Here is a 26,015-nt window from a genome sequence, read left to right on the forward strand (position 1 = left end):
AAGCAGTACAATAGCAGTCTGGGAGCAGAGATGTAAACATAGATTCATAAAATCAAAACATATACATGTTCTGAGCAATAAAGAGAAACAATAAATACAGTGAGTGATGTTGGAACTGGAAAACCCAGCCTACCCACACAACCCAAAACTAGACGGCTACCAAAACAAGTAGCTAGCTCTACCAAAAAAGTTAACCCAAATACAACTTCCAGATCTGTGTCATTAACAACAGTTCCGTATAAATACTATAGCAAATAGTAACTAGTTTATGCACTAGAAAACATAACTACAGATTAGAACACCTTCTGCAGAAATATAAAACTTAATAAAGAAAATCGGAAGAAAACCAAAACTAACCTACCCGCGAAAAATTATAGAAGAATAAAGTAAGAGAAAGGGAAAAAAAAAGGTAAAAAGAGAGGAAGGGGAAAATTATAAATTCAAGACGAGTATTTATCAACCATTTACAGAGAGGAGAGAAAAAAATTCAGAGATTAGAAAAAAGGGGTGAAGAAAAGAAAAATAAATAAATATTAAAAAAAGGAAAAATAAATCAGCAATTAAACTGTGAACCAACAAACAGGGAGGCCTTCACTAAAGACTTCGAACCTCCAAAACAAGTTAGAGTCAGTTGTAGAACTCTGTAGATAAAGTTATACAAGAATAAAAATAGATTACACACGCACCAGATCCCGGGAGAGATTGTCAACAGCCCTTAGAGTTTCAATGAATAATGTCTGAGTGATTCAAGTGAAGTCTGAGTCCAGAAAAAGTAATTTTATTACGAGGAGTACTTATCCACCATTTTAGGAGGTCCAATCAGATTCCGAAGATGACTGGGTAGCTGGAAGACTTGCCACAAATGCTTCAGCTTCCTTCACTGATTTGAACCGCTTGTATTTTCCGGTATTAAGCTTGATTCGCAGATCGGCAGGATTGTGAAGAGAGGGTTTAAAACCACGATCAAAAAGCACTTTCATTGCGCCTTTAAACTCAGCGCGCATCTTTAAGGTCTGGGGTGCAAAATCTTCCACAAAGTGAATGGTTGTATCCTGGAAAGGAAAAGAACCCCTGCGACGTGCCTCTACAATCAGACTGTGTTTTACCTGGTATTGATGGAAGCACAAGATTACTGGTCGCGGACGGGAGCCCAGAATTCCGGGGGGAACGTAAACTCTGTGTGCCCGTTTGAGCTCGGGCGGGTTCGGAAGCAAATCTTTCCTGAATATCTTACAGAGAAACTTAGCGAGAAACTTCACGGTTGGTCCATGTTCGGTCGCCTCTGGCAATCCAAGAATTCTAAGATTGCAGCGTCTGCTGCGATTTTCGAGATCCACCATCTTGGAAAGGAGTTTGTTACATTTTTCCTCTAAGCTGGAACAGAGAGTCTCCAAGTATCGAACACGACTTTCTAAATCTTCAGAAGTCGAATCAAAGCGAGATAGGTGTTCGGCATGCTTGTCCACTTTATCGTTGATCCGATCCAGTTTGTCTTCCAACTGTTTGAAAGTGGTTTTAAATTCCTTTAAAATTTCGTCTCGGAGCTTTCCGAGCGCAGCCAGGGTCTCGTCTGAGGGAGCCGTAGCTTCCTTTCTCCTGGATTTAGAACTCTTGCTAGACATTGTAAGTTAGATATGTTCACAGGCAAGAAGAGATACCTAAAAAATTCCTAACTAAGGTTTAAAAAATGGAGACATTTAGTGCAAAGATAGCGACAGTAGCGGAACAAAAGTTCGGAGCAGCTAAACAATCGCCATCTTACCGGAAGTCCCCGGAAGGTAAACAAATTTAAAATTTATGTGTTAGTACTTACGTGATAAGCATCAAGGATCAACTTGATAACATTACTGGAGTTTGATGAAAGAACACCCACTTCAGATTTTGGAATGAGATTATGGAGTTCCTGTTAGAAATAATGTAACAATGTCAACTGCAAGTTGTAGGATGACAATAATAAATCAAGAACAATAGTAATAAGGGTCTTAACTCCCTCCCCCCACCAAGTTAAGAAACACCTTGAGTTAAATGAATTTAGTTATTGCTTAGAAGAGCTAAATGCACCAAACCCATTCAGTTGGTATACAAGTTAAAGAGTTTATTCTTCAAAGAGGTTAGGTCATAGACAACTAGAAGAGATCCAGAAAAGGAACCATTTAGTAATTTGTAACAGAACATAGCTGTAGCTAAAGACCACATTACATTAGTATCACAGCAGTAATGTCATGTTGGCTACACTAGCTTTATTGTTTACACTAACTTTATTTTCTTGTGATTTCAAATATTTCAATTTTATTAAGCTTTAGTTCCAATAATTTGACTTTTTTTTTTGCTCTTTAATTGCATTGGCCAGCTCTTTCCTTTGGCATGTCTATGTATCTGGTTAACTTATCAATTAATAACTGGGGCTCCATTTGCCATTTCATGTTTTTGACTCATTATACATGCTCTACATTGGAAATAAACATCCATTTCACTTCCATGTTTACTATTAACTTTTCATATATTAATCCATCTTTTTTCCAAGATGATCACACTTCTGCCACCGCTGACAAGTTACTTTACACTGCATTTTCTTATATTTGCCTTAAAATGTAGTCTCTTTTCATGAAGTACTCCAAGATCAATGTTGAGTTTCTTTTATACTGTGATCAGAGGCCAATGTTGGTATGGTAGACACTATAGGTGGGGTATAAGGAATATTAGATGTTTACATGGGTCTTCTATGTGTTCCTGATTATGGACACAAGGTTTTCATTTCATTGTGATGGTCCTCCACCAGTTGAGAACTAAAATTCTCAGGGTCAGCCAAGATGCCAATTTTTTCAAGGAACCTTTAAACATATCCTTGAATATTTTCTTCAATCCATTTGATAATTACTTTCCTAACACACCTTGGAATATAATGCCCATGTCAGAAGACTGTGTACGAGAATGATGAGGTCTGTCTAACTTGACTTAATCTTAAAAAACACAAAATGCTGGCAGAACTCAGCCGGCCAGACAGCATCTATGGAGGAGGTAGTGACGACGTTTCGGGCCGAAACCCTTCATCAGGAGTGAAGTAACATGGGATAGTTGGGTGGGGGGGGGGGGGGGAGATAAGAAGTGGGGGGGGAGGGATGAAGTAGAGAGCTGGGAAGTGATAGGCTGAAGGGAAATGGGCTGGGGGAAGGTGGAGAATTATGGGAAATAAAAGAGAAAGAAAGGTAGGGCTGGGGGGAGATTATAGTGAGGGGGGAAAAGAGAGAGAAAGAGAACCAGACTAAAATTATAGATAGGGATGGGGGGCAGGGGTATCAACAGAGGTCTGTGAGTTGAATGTTCACGCCGGCAGGTAGGAGGCTACCTAGGCGGGAGATAAGGTATTGCTCCATCGACCTGCATGTGGCCTCACCTTAATCTTAACTAGAGCATCAATATTGAGGATGTTGGGCTGGAGAGGAAAATAACATAGGTTAACTTATTGTTCAGAGAACTGGGAGGATGTTGTGGAGATGACATTGGTGGTATTTTTCTACAGTCTTGAGGTCTTTGCTGAGGTAATTCATGTTTAGGCAATCTGATAGACCATGAGTTTCGTCTAACTCAGAGCTCCTAAACTTCAACTTTCCTTTTCTTCGATCAACTAAAGGCTGAGGTGACATAATATGGATTGATTTCTGCCTTGCTGTAAAATGCCTCTCCTGATTTCCAGATGTTCAATTCTGATAGGGGATATTCAGTCTGAAATATTAACACTGATTCTTTCCACAGATACTGCCTGACCTGCTGAGCGTTTCCAATATTATGTTTTACTTCAGATTTCCAGCGTCTGCAGTTTCCAGAATCTTATGTCAAACCTTTATTACTGTTGCAATAGGGATCAGTTAATAAAGAGTACTGGTCTTGGGGATTTTGACTGCAAGACTCATCCCTTCTGTGCTTTGGTAAATGAGTCAACAATGATTCGGAGTTCAATCTCCCAGCACATATAAATGTGTCTATAATCTGCAGCATCAGCTGTGTAACCGATGCTGTAGATTTAACAGATTCATTCTGAAGATGAGCTCCATTCCCATACTGATTTTAGCTGATTTAAATAATTCATTGTTCTGAAAGTTAGGGTAAAGAAACTATTTTCTCTGACAGAAAATCATTTTAAAATTGGAATTAGACCATTTGGCAAAGAAACCAAAAACGACTTTCTCCACATGTGTGTGTGGCCTCCGTCAGTCGTGGTCGACCATGGGTACTGTGCCTTGAGTAGTCACAGGGAGTGACCTCTCCAGGGCGCAAGCTTGGACAGATGGAGAGATGTGTGGACAGATGGAGATCTGTCTGTTGCCCATGCAGTGGGACACCCCTTTCCATGCTGATGACAGGTCCAAAGGAATGACAAAAGTCAAAACAGTTTGGTGTCAGCAGCATTGCAGGAGTTGCCGTGCCAGTGCTGGGTACAGCAGTCAGCCACCTTCGGGACTCTAACTCCGGAATTTTCCCTGGGGTTTACTCCCAAAGCCTTTTCCGTGAACAGGTATAGCCACAAGACAGTGGAGGTTTGAAATCGGAGTTTTCCCTCTCCTAGATGAGCTACCATCCATGGTTAACGAGCCCCATCTGCCCAGAGCAACTGGTTTTAAGGTACCTTTGCCCCTTCTCCTGTCAGTGAGAACAGCTCCGCTAGGCATAAGAACTATGCCACACGTGAAGGCCAAGAGTTGGACTTGGATGTCAGAGACTGTTTGAGATGCACGTCATGAAAAGCATTTGTTTTGCAGTGGGACAAGCTCCCACTGCTAAGCAAATGCTGTTCATGGCGTGCGTCTCAAACACCCTTTGGCTATGACTACTTCTGGAGCCCTTCTCCACATGAAGGATAATGAAAATATGTTGCACTCTAAAAATATTGATAAAAGGTCAATTCAGAGGATCAAGGCTATTTTTGTTTGTTAAAGAGGTATAGAGTGAAGATGGGTACAACTCAGACTTGACTGGATTAAATGACAGAAGGGGTTACTGTTGCTATATTCTGACAACTACAACTTCATTCTTTTTTGATAAAGGAAACTATAGATGGTTTTGTCTGCATGTTACCGCAGCACAAATGACTGAAAAATATGTATGGGTATATGTCCAAACCAATATTCCGGTATCAGTCTTTCAAAATGGCCACCACGGATCTCACTTGTAATTAATAGATCCACGAAAGCTGCTTAAAGTACCATGATCACATGCCAAGTTGTATATTGTTTTAATATGATTAAAAGTAGCAAGTCACTGAAAAATGCAAAATATTTCTTCTATAATTATAGTTTTGAAGGGAAAATATTAGGTTATTAAAGCATCATGCTTGATTATCAAATCTTCCGTGGTTAAATGATAATGATGAAAAAGATGCAAAAATATTTTCACATCATACTCAAATAATTATTTTGTATAAAAAATACTGTAGCTGAAAAATATATTTGTAAGCACTTACCTCATATACCCCCTTGAAATCGTCTGTAACAGCAAAAATAGGCTGAATATTATTTTCACTAAGTTTCTGTACCAAATGAGCAATGGATGGATAATCCTGCACACAAAAACGTAAATCAGATTTATTTCAAGAGTGACACTTTTTTTTAAAAAGAAAGAATAATTAGTAAACAAGGTAGATAAATCTTCCTGTCTTTCAAATAAACTATATAATACAAAGTTGAACTATGATCAATACAAAGATTGGTGGCATTATGGATAGTGTAGAAGACTGTCAACAGATACAGGCAGAGAAGTGGCAAAAGGAATTTCCACAGACCGGCTTGTGAGGTTTTGCATTTTCGGAAAGCAAATATAAAGGGACAGAACACTGTTGATGGCATATGGCAGGCTTACCTTTACTTATTGAGGCACTGAGTTAAGAGTCAGGAGATATGATGCAGCATTATAAAACTCTGGTTAATCTGCATCTGGAGTATTGCATTCATTTCTGGACATCCCATCAGAGAAAGGATGTGGAGGCTTTGGGAAAGATGCAGAGGAAGCTTACCAGGATTGGTTTAAAAAGAGTGGTGTGTGTTTGGAATGCACAGCCAAGTGTGGTAGTCGAGGCAAATACTATAGAACCATTTAAGAGGCTCTTCAATAGGGACATGAAAATGCAGAGAATGAAGGGATACAGACATTGTATAGTCAAGAAAGGGCTTTGTTTAGTTAAAGCACTAAACTTCTAGCTTAATTAGTTTGGCACAACATTGTAGATAAAAGGGCCTATTCCTATATCGGTCTATGATTCACAAGTTCCAGGATCAAAAAACAAACTTACATAGTAATCACTCATGGTGTAGAGACCTTCAGTATTGAGATGACATTTCCCATCATTTGGTAGAACAATGCCACCCAGTTTACCATCTCCAGCAAAGTGAAATCCTGCATCTGTAGAAAATACCAGCAATCGAGTGACATTTCGCCAACCAATCTCGTCCTGCAAAGAAAATAAAAATGAAGTCCTGAATTCCTAAAATTTTCACAATTCTATTTGGTCTGAGGCACAGAGGATGGAAGAAAAGGAATGTTACAAGAGAAAGTAATGAGCACACTAAACAAAGGAGAAAACTATTTGGAAATGTTGGTAAAGTACTATGACAAACAAGAATCAAAGGGAGATCTGTTGAAGTATGCCAAATAGTGATTATCTTTATAAAGAAAAGTGAAAATAAAGCTCTATCATATAACTATAAAACTGAAGCAATCTATAATACAAAATATTACTTTATAATAATCAGGGACTTATTATCACTTACCCCACAAACAGCAACCTGCATAATGGCATCAAAACCACCTTCTGGAGAGTCTAGATTTCCAGAAACAGTCTGGTTGCTTACAAGTTCGTTGAACTTTGATCCATCTTCTGTCAATGGTAGCACATTTTTGAAGCTAAATGGACTTGTGCATACCTCACCACCTGGGCAAGGATTTTTTCGTTTGGCTGGGGTTGTGCTAATATATGGCATCACAGTCTTATCCACAAAGGACCCAAACCCTAAATGGGAACAGGTTCAATACAAGATGAAGCAATGTAAGGCAAAAGGAAAGACTACAACTCTGAAAATAAAGGCAGATCATTCTTACCAATTTTGAAATCAGAAGTTATCTTTTGCATTTCATTTTTCAATTCTGTTCCTAACTTTTTAACCTTTTCCAAGTCATCCTTCATGGAAAAAGACAGGTCCATAAGATAATAGAGATCAATAGGATAATCATCTGCTCTTTTAAAATACAACGAGAAGGTCTGGGGCTCTCCTGAAGTAAAATTAAGGAATTCCAGTGTCAGGAATGGACATATGAAATTCTGAATCACAATTAATTTGTTTCATATCATATCAACAGCAAATGACAGGGTATCAGAATGTCTTTATCCTTTAAAAACAGCACATATGAACTTTGTCACATAAATTATTTCATCTCAAGTTAGTTACACCTTTGCATTAAAGCCCAATTTTGAAATGCATTTTTATTCTTGGACCATAGCTAACAGCATCTAACAAAATTCTACAAAGTTAACCTTGACATAAAGAGTAAAACATTAGGATCAGAATAACAATAAGTGGAGGCAAGCCAAGGTAGAAAAGGCATATGAGAATTGGACTCATTGTGGCATAGATGGAAGTACACTCTAGACAAAAGTTATCTGTGGAGTAAGAAGAGACTGTAACATACAAAACTATCATTGCAATTCAACAATAAAGGCATTTGATTCAATTTGAAAAACAGAGGTTGATATATTATTGCCTAGGTACTCAAAGGCTGAGCTACTACCACAACCTTATTTTCAATGTGAAACAGTAAAAAGTGATGCTACGAAGTCCTATCACAGAAATTCAGCACACTCTATTTGAAAATGCAGAAGGAATGCATACCATACAATCTTAAAACAAGATTTTGCCTGCTGGAGAGTCATTTTATGAAACTATTCAAACAGAAGCTTGCCCGTGCTTGTTTTAAGAGGCACACTCCCATAACTTGCTTGGCCTAAATATGGACCAAAATGCTGAATTCCAAAAATGAGTAAGTGAAGGGAAGCAAGCTACATATGACTTAATCGAAGAGGTCTGGCAAAAATAAAGTCAATGGGCTTCAAAAATGATTGGAGTCACAGCTGAATAAAGGAAGATGGTTACAATTAACCTCCACCAGTCTTCCCAAGACATCAAGCAGAAGCTTGCTAGGACAGTGTCCTAAGCCCAGTTACCTTTAGCTGCCTCATTGATGACTTGCTTATAAATGATAGGGTTAGAAATGCAAATGTTTGATGGCTGCAGAATATTAAAATAAACAGTGAGGATTCAATGTTCATTCAGAAATTTGATGGCAGAAGGGAAAAAACTGTTCCTAAAATGTCGAGTGTGTGCCTTCATATTCCTTTATCACCTTGATGGTAGCAATGAGAAGATGTCATGTCTTGGGTGATGGGGGTTCTTAATAGTGGATGCTGCCTTTTAATGACATGCTTGATGCAGGGGAGGCTAGTGCCCCTGATGAAGTTGGCTGAGTCTGCAACATTTTCCAATTCTGCACAATGGCCCCTCCATACCAGACAATGATGCAAACAAATAATTAATCTAATCTACACACTGTGATGCAGTGGAAGGGAAAAGTCTCTTGCTCACCAAAAATAAAGCAATGAAGTCTTCAAAGAAGAGCTGGGCAAGTTGGAGTATCAGCCATAAAGCTGGACTGTAACAAGTTAGGACGTTTTGAAAATTAAGTTCCAGAAAATATGGACAATACTAGCATATATTGAGAAATTTTCTGTAGTTACATTTCTCAGATCTGTGAGCCAGTCTGTTTGACAATAAATAGACCTGTGGCAGGGCCGCACAACGTAGCATTATGCTAACTGTATTCTTGACAGTGATGAATTCTCTTCTGGGATAAAACCATTTCAAAGTCCATTAATCTTAATATGCCCATCATTTTGCATCCCGAGATAACGTGTCTTGGATGTATACCTGAGTGGAACAGTGACTATTATCTGCAGCCATTTTTATTGAATTTGAAACATTTTCTAATTTATAGCAATTACTACTTTACATATTTCTTATAGAAATACCTGATCGCAATTTCAGAGTTAACTTCTGTGGTCGAATCTGTGTAATGTCTTTCACCTCTACCTTTGTACCGCTTGTGCGACCAGTAAGTTCTTTATTTGCATCTATTTGTTGTGAACCTTTGGGATTTTCAATCTCGCTCTTCGAACATCCTCTACTTATTAAAGAGTTAATATCATCACAGCGTGCAGAGTTTGGTTCCCCCTCTTGTAAGAAATCCTACAAAACAAAATTCAAATCCTTGAGATGCAGATTATGCCTTAAAAAAATTTAAACGTCTGTAGACTTTGACCTTATTTGATAAAGCATTTCAAAATATTTGATTCTATTATCTTGCTTCAACAACATGCATTGCTGAAACTTTAAGGTACATTTTCTTATCTAGATTGACACACATTTAGCCCAGCTTCTGACTAAGTTTCTGTCTCACTGAGATGCCAGCTACTCATGCCTCTACACATTTTCTACATCCCATCCCACAATTTGTCCTCCAGCAGAAAAACTGCAGCAGCTGAAGCACTGTGTTTCTACACTAGACATTTAAATGACCCCAGCCTCTTCACTGGCGATGCAGAACAGTCCATGCTCCAAGCCTTCCCTGGTAATATTCCCCAACTTTTGCTCGGCTACACTGATGACTGCATTTCATATATAGAAACATAGAAAACATACAGCACAATACAGGCCCTTAGGCCCACAAAGTTGTGCCGAATATGTCCTTAACTCAGAAATTACTAGGCTTACCTATAGCCCTCTATTTTACTTTGTGATATGGTGCAACTCAAACTACCTGCGTCTCAATATCACCAAGACCAAGGAGATGGTGGTGGACTTTAGGAGATCTAGGCCTCATATGGAGCCAGTGATCATTAATGGAGAATGTGTGGAGCAGGTTAAGACCTACAAGTATCTGGGAGTACAGTTAGACGAGAAGCTAGACTGGACTGCCAACACAGATGCCTTGTGCAGGAAGGCACAGAGTCGACTGTACTTCCTAAGAAGGTTGGCGTCATTCAATGTCTGTAGTGAGATGCTGAAGATGTTCTATAGGTCAGTTGTGGAGAGCGCCCTCTTCTTTGTGGTGGCGTGTTGGGGAGGAAGCATTAAGAAGAGGGACGCCTCACGTCTTAATAAGCTGGTAAGGAAGGCGGGCTCTGTTGTGGGCAAAGTACTGGAGAGTTTAACATCGGTAGCTGAGCGAAGGGCGCTGAGTAGGCTACGGTCAATTATGGAAAACTCTGAACATCCTCTACATAGCACCATCCAGAGACAGAGAAGCAGTTTCAGCGACAGGTTACTATCGATGCAATGCTCCTCAGACAGGATGAAGAGGTCAATACTCCCCAATGCCATTAGGCTGTACAATTCAACCGCCAGGACTTAAGAACTTTTTAAAAGCTATTATTAATGCTTTTTGAGATAGTGATTTAGATGCATATCATATTTTTTACTGAGTTAAGTATTGTATGTAATTAGTTTTGCTACAACAAGTGTATGGGACATTGGAAAAAAAAAGTTGAATTTCCCCATGGGGATGAATAAAGTATCTATCTATCTATCTACTAAGCTCCATGTACCTATCTAAAAGCCTCTTAAATGACCCTATTGTATCTGCCTCCACCACCGTTGCCGGCAGCCCATTCCATGCACTCACCACTCTCTGAGCAAAACTCACCCCTGACATCTCCTCTGTACCTACTCCCCAGTGTCTTAAACCTGTGTCCTCCTGTGGCAACCATTTCAGCCCCGGGAAAAAGCCTCTGACTATCCATACAATCAATGCCTCTCATCTTATACACCTCTATCAGGTCACCTCTCATCCTCCTTCGCTCCAAGGAAAAAAGGCCAAGTTCACTTAACCTATTCTCATAAGGCATTATCCCCAATCCAGGCAACATCCTTGTAAATCTCCTCTGCACCCTTTCTATGGCTTCCACATCCTTCCTGTAGTGAGGTGACCAGAACCGAGCACAGTACTCCCAAGTGGGGTCTGACCAGGGTTCTATATAGCTGCAACATTACCTCTTGGCTCCTAAATTCAACTCCACAATTGATGAAGGCCAATACACCATATGCCTTCTTAACCACAGAGTCTGTGGTTATCTTGTCTGTTCCTATCTCTCTCCAATGCTATTGTAAAGGAGATAGAATTATGATCACTATCTCCAAAATGCTCTCCCACTGAGAGATCTGACACCTGACCAGGTTCATTTCCCAATACCAGATCAAGCACAGCCTCTCCTGTTGTAGGCTTATCTACATGTTGTGTCATGAAACCTTCCTGAACACACCTAACTCCATCCCATCTAAACCCCTTGCTCTAGGAATTGATATTTGGGAAACTAAAATCTCCCATCACAACAACTCTTGTTATTATTACAGCTTTCCAGGATCTGTTTCCCTGTCTGCTCCTCGATATCCCTGTCACTATTGGGCTGCCTATAAAAAACACCCAGTAAAGTTATTGACCCCTTCCTGTTCCTTACCTCCACCCAAAGAGACTCCGCAGACAAACCCTCCACCTTTTCTGCAGCCGTGACATTATCTCTGATCAACAGTGCCACGTCCCCACCTCTTTTGCCTCCCTCCCTGTCCTTTCTGAAACATCTAAAACCCGGCACTTCAAGTAACCAATCCTGTCCCTGAGCCATCCAAGTCTCTGTAATGGCCACCACATCATATCTCCAAGTACTGATCCAGCTCATCCACTTTGTTCACAACACTCCTTGCATTAAACCAGACACATCTCAAGCCTTCGGTCTGAGCATGTCCCTTCTCTATCACCTGCCTATCCTCCCTCTGTCTACAAGCTTTCTCTATTTGTGAGCTAACCTCCTCTTCCCCATGCTCTTCAGTTCGGTTCCCACCCCCCAACAATTCTAGTTCAAACCCTCCCCAGTAGCCTTAAGCAAATCTCCTTGCCAGGATATTGGTCCCCCTTGGATTCAAGTGCAACCCGTCCTTTTTGTATAGATCACACCTGCCCCAAAAGAGGTCCCAATGATCCAGAAATCTGAATCCCTGTCCCTTGCTCTAATCCCTTAGCCATGCATTTATCCTCCACCTCATTCTATTCCTATTCTCACTGTCGTGTGGCACAGGCAGTAATCCCAGGAATACTACCTTTGCGGTCCTGCTTCTCAACTTCCTTCCTAACTCCCTGTAGTCTTCTTTCAGGACCTCTTCCCTTTTCCTACCTATGTCATTGGTACCAATACATACCATGGACTCTGGCTGTTCTCCCTCCCACTGCAGGATATCTTAGACGTGATTGGAAACATCCCGGACCCTGGCACCTGGGAGGCAAACTAGCACCTGAGTTTCTTTCCTGCGTCCACAGAATCGCCTGTCTGACCCCCGAACTATAGGGACCCCTTATCACTACTGCCTTCCTCTTCCCTTCCTACCCTTCTGAGCCACAGGGCCAGACTCTGTGCCAGAGGCATGGCCACTGCTACTTCCCCCAGGTAGGCTGTCCCCCCCTAACAACACTTATTGTCAAGGGGTACAGCCACAGGGGTACTCTCTAGTACCTGACTCTTCCCTTTCCCTTTCCTGACTGTGATCCACTTGCCTGTCGCCCGTGGCCCTGGTGTAACCACCTGCCTATAACTCCTCTATCACCTCCTCACTCTCCCTGACCAGGCGAAGGTCATCGAGCTGCATCTCCAGTTCCCTAACTGGGTCCCTGAGGAGCTGCAGCTCGACACACCTGGTGCAGATATGGCCATCCGGGAAGCTGGGAGACTCCAGGAACCCCCACATCCAACACCAAGCACAGAAAACTGGCCTCACACATACTTCCTACTTTGCCTCAACCCATTACAGCCTAAACCCGTTGAGCCAAAGCCCTACCACTCCACTGCCCACTCTGACACTGCCCGCTGGATATGACCACCTTCTTTTCAAACCTTTTGCTCTCTACTGGCTGACTTCACATGCCTGCAGAACTCATAACTCATCAATTTCATCAACTTTGCCTCTAGCTTCCACCCTGCCCTTAAATTTACTTGGTCCACTTCTGACACTGCCCTCCCCTTTCTTGATCTCCCTTTCCATCTCTGGAGACAAACTGTCAACCAACATCTTTTATAAGCCTATTTCCTGTTATCTTGACTATACCCCCCCTCCCACCTTGATTTCTGTAAAAAAAAAAGCTATTTCTCAGTTCCCAGATACGGCAGAGATGTCTCCCTTCTTCAAAGAATAGGGCCTCTTTTCCTCCACCATTGATGCTGCCCTCACCTGCATCTCCACCATTTCCAGAACATCCACGCTCACCCCATCTTCCCGCCACCTTAATAGTGAGAGTTCCTCTTGTCCTTACCTACCAGCCCACGAGCTTCCACATCCAACACATCACTCTCCACAACTTCTGTCATTTCCAAAGGGATCCTATCATCAAACACATCTTATTTCCTCATCCCCCCAATCCAATTTCTGCAAGGATCATTCCCTCCGTGATTCCCCTGTCCATTTGTCCCTCCACACTAATCCCCCTCCTAGAACTTATCCCTGCAGGCAGTCTATGTGCTACACATGCCCACTGACCTCCTCCCTCACCTTTAGTCAGGGCCCTCTTCACCTGTAAATCTGCTGGTGTCCAGTGCTCCTGATATGCCTCCTCTAGATTAATGAGCCCCATTGTAAATTGAGGGATCACTTCACAGAGCATCCCCTGCTCCATCCACCAAAAGTGGAACTTCCTGATGGCCGAACATTTTAATTCCAATTCCCATTTCTGCTCCGACATTTTGGTTCATGGCTTCATCACTCAGTATGAAGGAGCAACACCTTATATTCAGTCTGGGTAGCCTCTAACCTGATGTAATGAATATAGATTTCTGCTTTCAATATAAAAATACTTCCCTTTTCCTCACTCTGGCCTTTTATCTCTTCTGAGCTGCTTATCACCTCCCACTGTGTCCCCTCCTCCTTTCCTATCAGATTCCTTCCTCTTCAACTCTTATCTTTCCTCCCCACCCCATCTTTTAACTCTGGCATCTTCCCCCTTCCTTTCCAGTCCTAAAGAAGGATCTTGACCCTAAACGTCAACTGTTTATTCATTGCTGTCTGATCTGCTGAGTTCCTCCCACATCTTGTGTGTATTGCTTTGGAGTTCAAGCACCTGCAGGCTTTCTCGTGTTCATAAATAGGCACGAGTTTAGATTTCTCCTTGACTGAATTTTGGCTCAGATATTCCAAAACTGAACAACAATCTGACTCAATATTACATGGTCAGAGTTCAGGTAATCCTATTTTTGGTTGGAATTGCACACCAGCTGAAACATGGGAGATCCTGTTTCATCTTCTTCATTTTCTTTTTTTCTTATCAAATGAGTTATAGTATTCTCTGCGAAGCATCCCATGTTCCACTGAACAGGTGAAAATTACCTACAATTTTCCATTTCACTCTTTCAAATCATCAGATGGAAGCACCCACTCAAATTTATTCTAAAGCCATTCATAATATTTCATATGTAGGGTTCATACCTTAGAGGACAAATGAGAAATTTCACTGTGCCAAAACTGGAGGTTTCAGTTACAAGGAGAGACTGGATAGGCTGGGATTATTTAGACTGTAGTGAAGGAAGCTGAGGTGTGGCTAACATGAAGGACACAGACAAGGTGGATAGACACAACCTTTTTCCAAGGCCAGGGGAATCTAAAACTAGAGGGCATTGCTTTAAGGTGAGGGGTAAGATTTATATGGGAGCTGAAGGACAGGAATCCCACCACACCGAGGATTGTGGGTATATGAAATGAGATACCATCGAAAGAGGCTGGTACAATTACAAATGTTTAAAAGACAGTTGGCTAGGCTCATAGGTGGGAAGGGTTCAGAGATATGGGTCAAATGTACATAAATAGGACAATCTCATCTTGGTCAGCATTGATGAGTCAAGTCAATATACATTTCCAAGCAATATAACTGACAATGGCTGTGTACTTAAGCTACCTAACATTCAACGTCTTAATAAGCTGGTAAGGAAGGCGGGCTCTGTCGTGGGCAAAGTACTGGAGAGTTTAACATCGGTAGCTGAGCGAAGGGCGCTGAGTAGGCTACGGTCAATTATGGATAACTCTGAACATCCTCTACATAGCACCATCCAGAGACAGAGAAGCAGTTTCAGCGACAGGTTACTATCGATGCAATGCTCCTCAGACAGGATGAAGAGGTCAATACTCCCCAATGCCATTAGGCTTTACAATTCTACCGCCAGGACTTAAGAACTTTTTAAAAGCTATTATTAATGCTTTTTGAGATAGTAATTTAGATGCATATCATATTTTTTACTGAGTTAAGTATTGTATGTAATTAGTTTTGCTACAACAAGTGTATGGGACATTGGAAAAAAAGTTGAATTTCCCCATGGGGATGAATAAAGTATCTATCTATCTATCTATCAAAAGGATAGTAAACATGAAGTACACTGCAGATGCTGTGGTCAAATCAACACGTACAAACAAGCTAGAGGAACTCAGCAGGTCCGGCAGCATCCGTGGAAACCAGCAGTCACTGTCTCGGCCTGAAACGTTGACAGCTTGTTTCCACAGAAGCTGCCCGACCTGCTGAATTCCTCCAGCTTGTTTGTACGTGTTGATTCAAAAGGATAGCTCTTCACAACTGCCAGAATGGTGCATGAAATGCAAATAGGACCTTGATATACAATTAACCATATAACAATTACAGCAAGGGAACAGGCCATCTCGGCCCTTCTAGTCCATGCCGAACGCTTACTCTTACCTAGTCCCGTTGACCCTCACTCAGCCCGTAATCCTTCATTCCTTTCCTGTCCATATACCTATCCAATTTTACTTTAAATGACAATACCGAACTTGCCTCTACCACTTCTACTGGAATTAATTGTCTGGACATTAAAAAAAAGTTTTGTTTGCTAGGTGAATTTAGTAGTTGGAGAGATTTGTGCTTCACAATTAACACAAGTTATGATTGGCTCATTGTGGCACAAAGATACGTGCCTCACTATAACATTTTCAGTTCTTTTATTCTCTGGAATTAGTTTCAGAAGCTTACACATATAATCAAATGTAGCTTACAGCAGACAACATAGCTTCTACCAAAATTTATGCATGTCAGACTGAAAAATATTTGGATCAGAACCCATTTTGTTTTAGTCCTTTTGTGTTCTATTTTGTCAGCAGATTACAGCACATTTTTTTTGAAATCCTAAACTTCATTTGATATTTGTTATACCTTCCAACTGTTTCTAATACTTAGGTCTTTTTCTGCACATTTCTTTAGAACAAAATCTTGCTCCTTTGGGAATTTTTTTTTCCCCCATCTCCTGTCTTCACCTCTCCAAAACTGTTGTTTTATGAAACAGGCTTTGCCACCCTCTCTGCACAATCACATTTGCTATTACACCTCTCCTGTTATCTGCCCTATCACAACCTTCCAATTTTCTCTATACTCATCTTTCCCTGCAACTTAGAACTTATTTATCTCACTTCTAATGCAATTGCTTTGATCTGAAACATTACTGTTTCTTGTTCTGCAAATGCTATGTGACCCGAATGTTTCCATCACCTTTCCTGCTATACATTTTTCTCTTGCTTATACCTTTATGGATTTCATAATTTTTTTCCATTCAGTACAGCTGTAGGCAGCCGTCTTAAAGCTGTTGTGTTTGACTTCATCTAGTGTGTGTGTATTTTTAAAAATTTCCCATGATCAAAATTCTTTTAAATAAGCCATTCCTACAAGACACCTTCTGTTGTGGTAATAAACAATAAGACCCTGAAGGATCTAGTAAGTTGAACAAATTTTCCTATTTAATCACAACTTAATCAAACCAAGATTAATTAAGAATACTGTCAATTTATTAATCCCAGGGGAAGATTGCAAGATATTCAAAATTTCTATAGTTGGTTTTAAAATTGAATTAGTAAGCACACTGATGTTTAGTAAGTATTTATTTTAGGAGACAAGTCCATAACCAAGCTGCCTACACTTGAAGAACTGGTTTGAGAAACCTTAGCTGTGTGTGAATACTACCCAACTGTAAATACCCAGAGCCTGGATGATTTGCCCCTTTCTCCCTGCTCTTCTCAAGCGAAATCAAAAGTCATGAAATAAATTCTTCAAAAACTTTAAAAATGTAAAACTTACAACTTTGGTGCACCATCCACAGTTTCTACCAGCTTGTATACATTCTCCACATGACTTTGCACTGGCTTTTAAACACTCACTGTGGTCTGTAAAACAGAAAGTAAGTTTAAAATTTTAATCTGTCTAGCTGTACACTGAAAGTACAAAGGTTTAACAGAATCCCTCAGCTGTAGCTATCAAGCCAGATTAAAAACCACTGACAAATTAAACTGTACAAAATAAACATCAGGATCATTTCAGCAGAAACAGGCTCTGTCTCTCATACAACTTCAACCCAAAATTCATGTCAGCACTGTATCATTAAACATTCCTATTTACCTATTATCAATGGTTTATTTAAACTCTTTAAATTTTTGTCTCCTTGTTCAAAATTCCCCAGTTTTCCTCAGTTGGTTTTCCGTCTTCCTTCATTAATTTTCAAAGACAGACTCAATATTAATTTTTCTTTGAATTACAAGCTTCAGCCACTTCACAAATATTTGTCTAAAATACTAATTTTTTGGAATTTTCTCCACAGATCTTGAAGCAGCTCAATATTAGGTCGCATTTCTATCGCCTTACAAAATAGATATTTTATTGATCCCAAAGGAAATTCATGTCACAGTAGCATTACAAGTGCCTTATAAGATTGTTTTTTAAAACAAATCTTATTAGAACCTTGTGATACTTTGATTCATCATCACTTAAAAAGAAAATGGCATAGCTGGAAGTTCTAGACTTGACCTCAGGTGCCGTTTGTATAGAGTTGACATGTTCTCCCCAAGACTACAGGCATAAGAACAAAAGAAACAGGAACAGAAGTAAGCCATCCAGCCATCGAGCCTGCCCCGCCATTCAAAAAGATCATGGCTGATCTGTCCATAAACTCAGCTCCATCTATCTGCCTTTTCCCCATAACCCTTAATTCCTCAACTATATAAAAATCTATCCAACTGTATTTAGTGAAGAAGCCTCAACTGCTTCCCTGGGTAGAGAATTCCACAGATTCACCACTCTCTGGGAAAAAGTTTCTCCTCATCTCCACCCTAAGTCTTCTCACCTGATTCTTGAGGCAATGTCCCCTAGTTCTAGTCTCACCTACCAATGGAAACAACTTTCCTGCATCTATCTTTATCTATCCCTTTCAAAATCTTGTATGTTTTTATAAGATCCCCTCTCATTCTTCTGAATTTCAGAGAGTGTAGTCCCAGGTGACTTAATCTCTCCTCACAGGTTAACCCATTCATCTCTGGAATCAAACTGGTGAACCTCCTCTGCACTGCTCCAAAGCTAGTATATCCTTCCTCAAGTATGGAGACCAGAACTGCACACAGTACTCCAGTGCGGCCTCACCAATACCCTGAATAGTTGCAGCATGATCTCACCGCTCTTGAATTAAATCCCTCTAGCAATGAAGGCCAACATTCCGTTTGCCTTAATAAACTGCTGTACCTGCAAGCCAACTTTTTGTGATTCATGAACAAGCACTCCCAAGTCCCTCTGCACAGCAGCATGCTGAAATCTTTCACTGTTTAAGTAATAATCTGCTCTTCTATTATTCCTTCCAAGGTGGATGTTGTATTCCATCTGCCAGACCTTGGCCCACTCACTTAACCTATCTATATCCTTCTGCAGACTCTCCACATCCTCTGTACAATTTGCATGTCCCCAAAGTGCTCGAGATTTCTCCCACTTCCCAAAAACAAAGAGTTTCCCATGTTAATTGGCCATTATAAATTGCTCTTGGCTTTTAGATGACTAATAGAATTTAGGGGCAGACAGGAATGTAGGGAAAATAAAATTAATGTAGGATTAGTGTAAATGAGTGGTTGATAGTGCAGACTCAGTGGGATGAGGGACCAGTTTCAGTGTTGCACGACTATGAAACCAAGCAAGGAAATGAGGAGGAGAGAAAATACATGCAGAACTGGTTTCTAGGAAGAGGCCCATTTAAACAAAAGCAGTGACAATGGACAGAATGCAGTCAACAGTTAACAAATGGAGGTTCTTTACATGGATTTTAAGAAGTTCTTTGATAAGGTGCTGCACATGAGACTGTTAAAGATTAGAACCCACAGTATTACAGGAAAGATACTAGCACAGACAGAAGATTGGCTGACTGGCAGAAGGCAAAGAGTAAAGAGACTTCTTTTTCTGGTTCGGTGTTGATGACTAGTGGTGTTCCAAAGGGTCAGCGTTTGGTTTCTTTTTGTGCTACAGGGATGATGGACGATGACTTTGTGGCCAAGTTTGTGGACGTTACAAAGAGAGGTGGAGGAGCAGATATTGTTGAGGAAGCAGAGCATAGGTCAAATATCCTCTTGGGCTGTACCTATTATATGGTTCTATATGAGTTGCAGCAATGCATAGATGTAGTGAAAGGGTTAAGAAAAACAATGAGGTAGGTGCATCAGCATATATGAGAAGCAGATATTATCAATGACAGTATCCAGTGAACAATGATTAATTCTTGATGGACTTTTCTGAGAAGATACCATTCAATATCTTGAATTGAGAAAAGCAGATGTAAGCAATAACCCTGTGGAATCACTTGTGTTTTTAGGAAAACTTATTCAGAAATTATTATTGATGTTTTATTGATTAAATAATAAATAACTAACACCATTTGTGTTACCTGATTGCGCAAGTCCATTCCAGCAGCAGCAGCAAATCAGTAAAGTATGTAGGATACATTTCAAATCCATCTGAAACAAAAAGTCAGAATCAAAGATGCATTTAAAATCTTGCTTCTGCCTGAATTTTTACTTTAAGCTATTTAGGGAAAATGCCTGTGATAGCATTGTATCAAGTATTCAATTGTTCTGTTAATGAATCAATAGAATGAGACCAGGTAATTGTTGGGAACAGAGGCTCTTCAGTAAAACTCCACTCTTCCATACCAATACAAATTAAGTTTTATCTTCATGATATTCACTAAACCAAGAGTAATTTACAGGCTTTGTAGAGCTTCAAACTACAACAGTTAGGTTCCCAAAATCGAAGAGAAGGTTATTAACTAAACCCAAAACACTTCCCTATCTCTCTAGTGAGAAATGCCAACACCTTATCCCAACTGCCCATGATTCCTCATGTGACTAGGTCAGCATTCCTGGAAACAAGTTGCAGCAAGGTACTTCTAAACTTCCACCAATTAGCATCATTTTAAGGAGACATGCTCCTGCACCTCCTCCCTGACAGTAGTACTGGGAAGACACCATGCCCTGAATAGCAAGGGTCCTTCCTGTGACACTGCCTTTTGAAGATATCCTTGATGGTGGGGAAGCTAATGTACATGATGGATTCCACAACTCCCTGCAGAATCCTGTGATTGGAACTGCCATACCAAGTGGCGATACAACCAACCAGAATGATCTCTAAGGTACATCTGCAGAAATTTGCTAGAAGTCTTTGGTAACATACCAAATTTCCTCAAAGTCTGAATGAAGTATAGCAATCGGCACACCTTTGTGATTGCATCAAAATGCTGGGCCCAAGACAGATTCCTGGAGAGCTGATGTCCAGTTGTTGATACATTAAATACTATATTTCAATGAGGGATTATGCAGTTCTGTCAAATTAAGCTGTGAATCACTTAGATAGACAGAAATTAAAACTACTGTATACAATAAAAGTTCCTTCATTTTGCTTCAAGGGTATTCAGCTCATTATTATTTCACCTGTATGAACTTTAGTACATTTGACAACCAGTGACAAAATAGTTTAATGTAATTAATACAGGTAGTCCCCGTGTTACGAACAACCTGTACTTACGAACCGAGGAAGGAGAGCGCCGTCCGCCATTTTAAGTCCAATCGCGACGCCTTCTGCCATTTTAAGTTGTTGACGTTGACACTGTGTTGAGTGCGTAACTTTGTATTTGGCTTAAATTTTTCTTAGCAAGATTCACCCTGAACCGCCCCCCCCCCCCCCTCAACCTTTTCTGGTTGGCTGGTGGCACAGTGAGATCAGTGCCAGGCTTGAGAATGGAGGTTCCCGAGTTCGATCCAGTGACAGACTGATCCCGAGTGCACCGGGTTGATGTCAAGCTCGCAACTCGACCTCGTTAAAAAAAACACTGCCACCTCCAGTTTAAATTCCCACATGGAATATTGAGGAGGATCAAATACCCAAGCCCAGCACAGCCCCCACTTGCCCCATTTAACCCGGCTCAGTGCGGTGGACTTTAGGACCCAGGGAATTCAGAGTGGTGGTCCTTAGGACCCAGCAGACCTCGGGATCTGAAGCCCGCAGTGTTTCTGTTCCGTTGATAGGAAACAATCATGATTGAAAATAAAGTGGAAATAATAAAGCGTTTGGAAAGATGTGAAATGCCACCGGTCATTGGAAAAGCGTTAGGCTACAGTCGGTCAACGATCGGAACAATTTTAATGGAGCATATGAAAGGCTCTGCCCCGATGAAAGCTACAATTATTACTAAGCAACGCAGTGGTTTAATTTTTGAAATACATAAGTTTCTTAAGTGTTTTATATGCATAGAAAGGTAAAATATATACTATATACTAAGACAAATGTTTGACTAACTGACGCTAAATACAAGCAGTCCCCGGGTTACATATGAGTTCCGTTCCTGAGTCCGTCTTTAAGTCGGATTTGTACGGAAGTCGGAACAAGTACATCCGGTATTTGATCCTCCACAATATTCCACGTGGGAATTTAAACTGGAGGTGGCAGTGTTTTTTTTTTACGAGGTCGAGTTGCGAGCTTGACATCAACCTAGCACGGATGGTACGTGAGTCACTGGATCGACATCAACCCAGCATGGGAACTGTCTATCACTGGATCGAACTCCGGAAACTCCGTTCTCCAGCCCGGCGCTGATCTCACTGCGCCACCAGCCGACCAGAACGGGGGGGGGGGGGGCGCCAAGTCAGGGTGAATCTTACCAAGAAAAATTTAAGCCAAATACAAAGTTAAACACTCAACACAGTGTCAACGGCAACGACTTAAAATGGCGGACAGCGTCGCGATCCTACTTAAAATGGCGGATGGCATTCTCCTTCCTCAGTTCGTAAGTATGAGTTGTCCTAAGTTGGACATTCGTAACTCGGTGTCAATCTGTAATACCGGATGTACTTGTTCCGACTGTACAAATCCGACTTAAAGACGGACTCAGGAACGGAACTCGCTCGTAACCCAGGGACTGCCTGTACTCATAATTAATTTGATTTTCAAAACTCTTCACTCTTCAAATAAATCCACCACCATAACACTTAGCAGATTAGACCTAGGATTCAGCAAGGCATTTGATAAGGTACCCCATGCAAGGCTTATTGAGAAAGTAAGGAGGCATGGGATCCATGGGGACATTGCTTTGTGGATCCAGAACTGGCTTGCCCACAGAAAGCAAAGAGTGGTTGTAGATGGGACATATTCTGCATGGAGGCCGGTGATCATTGGTGTGCCTCAGGGATCTGTTCTGGGACCCCTACTCTTTGTGATTTATATAAATGACCTGGACGAGGAAGTGGAGAGATGGGTCAGTAAATTTGCTGATGACACAAAGGTTGGGGTGTTGTGGATAGTGTGGAGGGCAGACAGAGGTTACAGCGGGACATTGATAGGATGTAAAACTGGGTTGAGAAGCGGCAGATGGAGTTCAACCCAGATAAGTGTGAGGTGGTTCATTTTGGTAAGTCAAATCTGATGGCAGAATATAGTATTAATGGTAAGACCCTTGGCAGTGTGAAGGATCAGAGGGATTTTGGGGTCTGAGTCCACAGGACCTCAAAGCTGTAGCGCAGGTTGACTCTGTGGTTAAGAAGACGTACGGTGCATTGGCTTTCATCAATTGTGGGATTGAGTTTAGGAGCAGAGAGGTAATGTTGCAGCAATGTAAAACCCGAGTACTGTGCTCAGTTCTAGTCACCTCACTACAGGAAGGATGTGGAAGCCATTGAAAGAGTGCAGAGGATGTTTCAACATGTACAAACAAGTTAGATGAACTCAGCAGGTCCGGCAGCATCCGTTGAAATGAGCAGTCAATGTTTCGGGCCGAGACAACTTCATCAGGACTGAAGGAGGTGGCAGGGGCCTCATAAAGAAGGTGGGGAGAGGGTGGAAAAACAATCAGGAAAGATCAAGGGTGGGGGAGGGGAAGCAGTGGGGGGATAAGCAGGATAAGTGAAGAAGGAATCCAAGGGGAAAGCACTATGGGTAGTAGAAGGCGGCAGAATCATGAGAGAGGTGATAGGCAGCTAGAAGAGGAGACAGAGTGAAAGTGGGATGGGGTAAGGGAGAGGGAGGGAATTACCGGAAGTTGGAGAATTCGATGTTCATACCAAGGGGCTGGAGACTACCCAGACGGTATACTGGTTACGTTGACTGCTCATTTCAATGGATGCTGCCTGACCTGCTGAGTTCATCCAGCTTGTTTGTACGTGTTGATTTGACCACAGCATCTGCAGTGTACTTTGTGTTTACAAGGATGTTGCCTGGATTGGGGAGCATGCCTTATGCGAATAGGTTGAGTGAATTCTGCCTTTACTCCTTGGAGTGATGGAGAATGAGAGGTGAGCTGATAGAGCTGATAGATGAAGAGAGGCATTGATTGTGTGGAGAGTCAGAGGCTTTTTCCCAGGGCTGAAACAGCTAAATTGAGAGTGAACAGTTTTAAGGTGCTTGGAAGTAGGACAGAGGAGACGTCAGGGGTAAGTTGTTATATGTTTTTTTTTTACACACAGAGAGTGGTGAGTGTGTGGAATGGGCTGCTGGTAACGGTGGTGAAGGCAGATACGATAGGGTCTTTTAAGAGACTCCTGGAGTCTCTTAAGGAGCTTAGAAAAATAGAGGGCTATGGGTAACACTAGGTAACTTCTAAGGTAAGGACATGTTCGGCACAGGGCCGAAGGGCCTGTATTGTGCTGTAGATTTTCTAAGTTTTCTAAGTTTCTATGCTTCTCTGTTCGCTTGAATGTTCTGATCACTAGCTCACTACCATTTGTTGAACTATCACTTACTACTAATATCAATGCTGTTTCCCTGTCAACAACACAAAAACTCAAAGCTTAAGATCTTCATGCAAAACGTATCCAAAGTTGTTGACCTTCAGGAATGAGTTGATTACAGTTCTAAATTTATTTCTGTTCAGCATCTGACAGACTGGAAAAAACTATAGACAGCATCTTGAGACACAACAGCTCCCATCTCTGGTAAGCTTCTTGGGGATTTTTAGGAGTTGAGTGCAAAGTTTCATAATATTAAGGCTATTTCGTTAGAAGGCTCAGAAATATATACATAGATTAAAAAAAACATTCTCAGTCTACCAACTATTCCTGATGTTGGGTTGATAGCAGCCCCACAAAATTTGCAGACCAGCACCAACTCCTAATAGTGAACCACTACATCATTACATGGATTGCATGTTTTATTTAGTGTGAACAAGCCTGGTTTCATATTTACAAAGATGGGAACCATTGCTGTAATGAGTATTTGAAGGATAAATGCAGAATAAGTTTTGCAATTATTTTCAGTTCACAAACTTAAAGGGAAATGAGGAAGTAGGTTATTAATACTGGATATTAAGTCATTTACAGAACGAACGGGTGGGGAGAACTGACACAGCAGCTTTAACGGTCTGAAAAAGACATCAAATCACAACTTCAGAGCAGGTCAAAGGCAAAAGTGGTTATTTTTTTCCAAAGATTCTAAATACAAGACAAATTATAAAAGGCCAACCTAAAACAACAAAGTGAAGAGGTAAATATCAAGTAACAATGTTTCAAAAAGAATTGCCTCTGGAGAAATAAATAAATTCAGTGCTTAATTTTGATTATCTTTCAATCTGAATACACCACTTACTTTCTTTGACCTATTCTTGTGATGCAACTCAATAGACAACTTGTCTTGACAGTTGGGAGTTCCGGGTTAATGATCCTGCTACGCAAGAGGAAAGTACTGGGCTAGATTGTCTAACTGGATGTCCAGATTTGAATTAGCCAAAGATGGAAGCTGCAACGTATAGAACTTGCTGCTCATTAACTGACACAGCAAACCCTTTATTTAGCATTACAGGCTCAAGCACAAGCTGATAACATAATGGTTCATCCTCTCAAATGACTACAAATGAAATGGTTGGAGACATCTTGCGATTGTTTTTGAAACAGGAACAACTTTGTTTCAAATCAGGAATGGGAGTAGGCCAGCTAGCCCATTGACCCTGATGTCATTCAGCAAGATCAGAATGTAACCTCAACTAGATTCTATCCTCTCTTGGTAATATTTTGATTCACTGGTTATCAGCAACCTTCCTATATTTGCTTTAAAAATACCAAAGACTTTTGAGACAAGTGACCTCAAAACTTTTGCCCGATGTCTTCAATTGATAGCTGCTTATTTTTAAACACATGAAGAACCATCCACTCCACAGAAAAAGAGTGCTGGCCCTTCCTGGCTGTTTGGATCATTGAAAGTGGAAGCTATGTATCAATGCACGTGCCGGGAGATTCAAGTCCCAGTTATGTGGTAAGGAATTTTTGTTTACAAGTTAACTGATTGGAAGATAACATTCAGTTATGTTGGAATTTGGTCATTGAACTTGAAAACAAATGTACCGGCTGTTACTTGAAAGATCAAGTTACTTTCTGTTCTACCAATTCATTTTGGAGGTAGACGTTGAAGGTGTTTTGGCAACCTTGGTAATTTGCTGTGGTTTAGTGCCTGAAATGCCAATTATAAACAGACTAACTTTGGAAGCAACTATAAATTTTAGGAATCCACAGTACATCAAGCCTTCTACACAAGTGTTTCTGATAGGTTTTCCATTCTACAAGATTAGCTCTCCCCTCCCCATACTTGCTCGGGTGAGGCCAAATATC

General features: G+C 40.9%; 1 protein-coding gene across 3 annotated transcripts in view; it reads right to left on the reverse strand.

Moving 5' to 3' along the window:
- Positions 1 to 26,015, reverse strand: part of LOC140732322 (integrin beta-1-A-like) — a 78,818-nt gene that overhangs the window by 17,333 nt on the left and 35,470 nt on the right. For all 3 annotated transcript variants that reach the window (XM_073054794.1, XM_073054795.1, XM_073054793.1), the window contains exons 2-9: positions 19,817 to 19,886; positions 17,203 to 17,288; positions 9,071 to 9,287; positions 7,090 to 7,260; positions 6,762 to 7,000; positions 6,284 to 6,442; positions 5,459 to 5,554; positions 1,814 to 1,903 (exon numbers count right to left, since the gene is read on the reverse strand). In XM_073054794.1, the coding sequence (XP_072910895.1) occupies positions 1,814 to 1,903; positions 5,459 to 5,554; positions 6,284 to 6,442; positions 6,762 to 7,000; positions 7,090 to 7,260; positions 9,071 to 9,287; positions 17,203 to 17,288; positions 19,817 to 19,886 (1,128 nt within the window). The remainder of the gene's footprint in view (positions 1 to 1,813; positions 1,904 to 5,458; positions 5,555 to 6,283; positions 6,443 to 6,761; positions 7,001 to 7,089; positions 7,261 to 9,070; positions 9,288 to 17,202; positions 17,289 to 19,816; positions 19,887 to 26,015) is intronic.

The sequence above is a fragment of the Hemitrygon akajei genome, chromosome 8, assembly GCF_048418815.1.
Source record: "Hemitrygon akajei chromosome 8, sHemAka1.3, whole genome shotgun sequence".
NCBI classification, from domain to species: Eukaryota; Metazoa; Chordata; class Chondrichthyes; order Myliobatiformes; family Dasyatidae; genus Hemitrygon; species Hemitrygon akajei.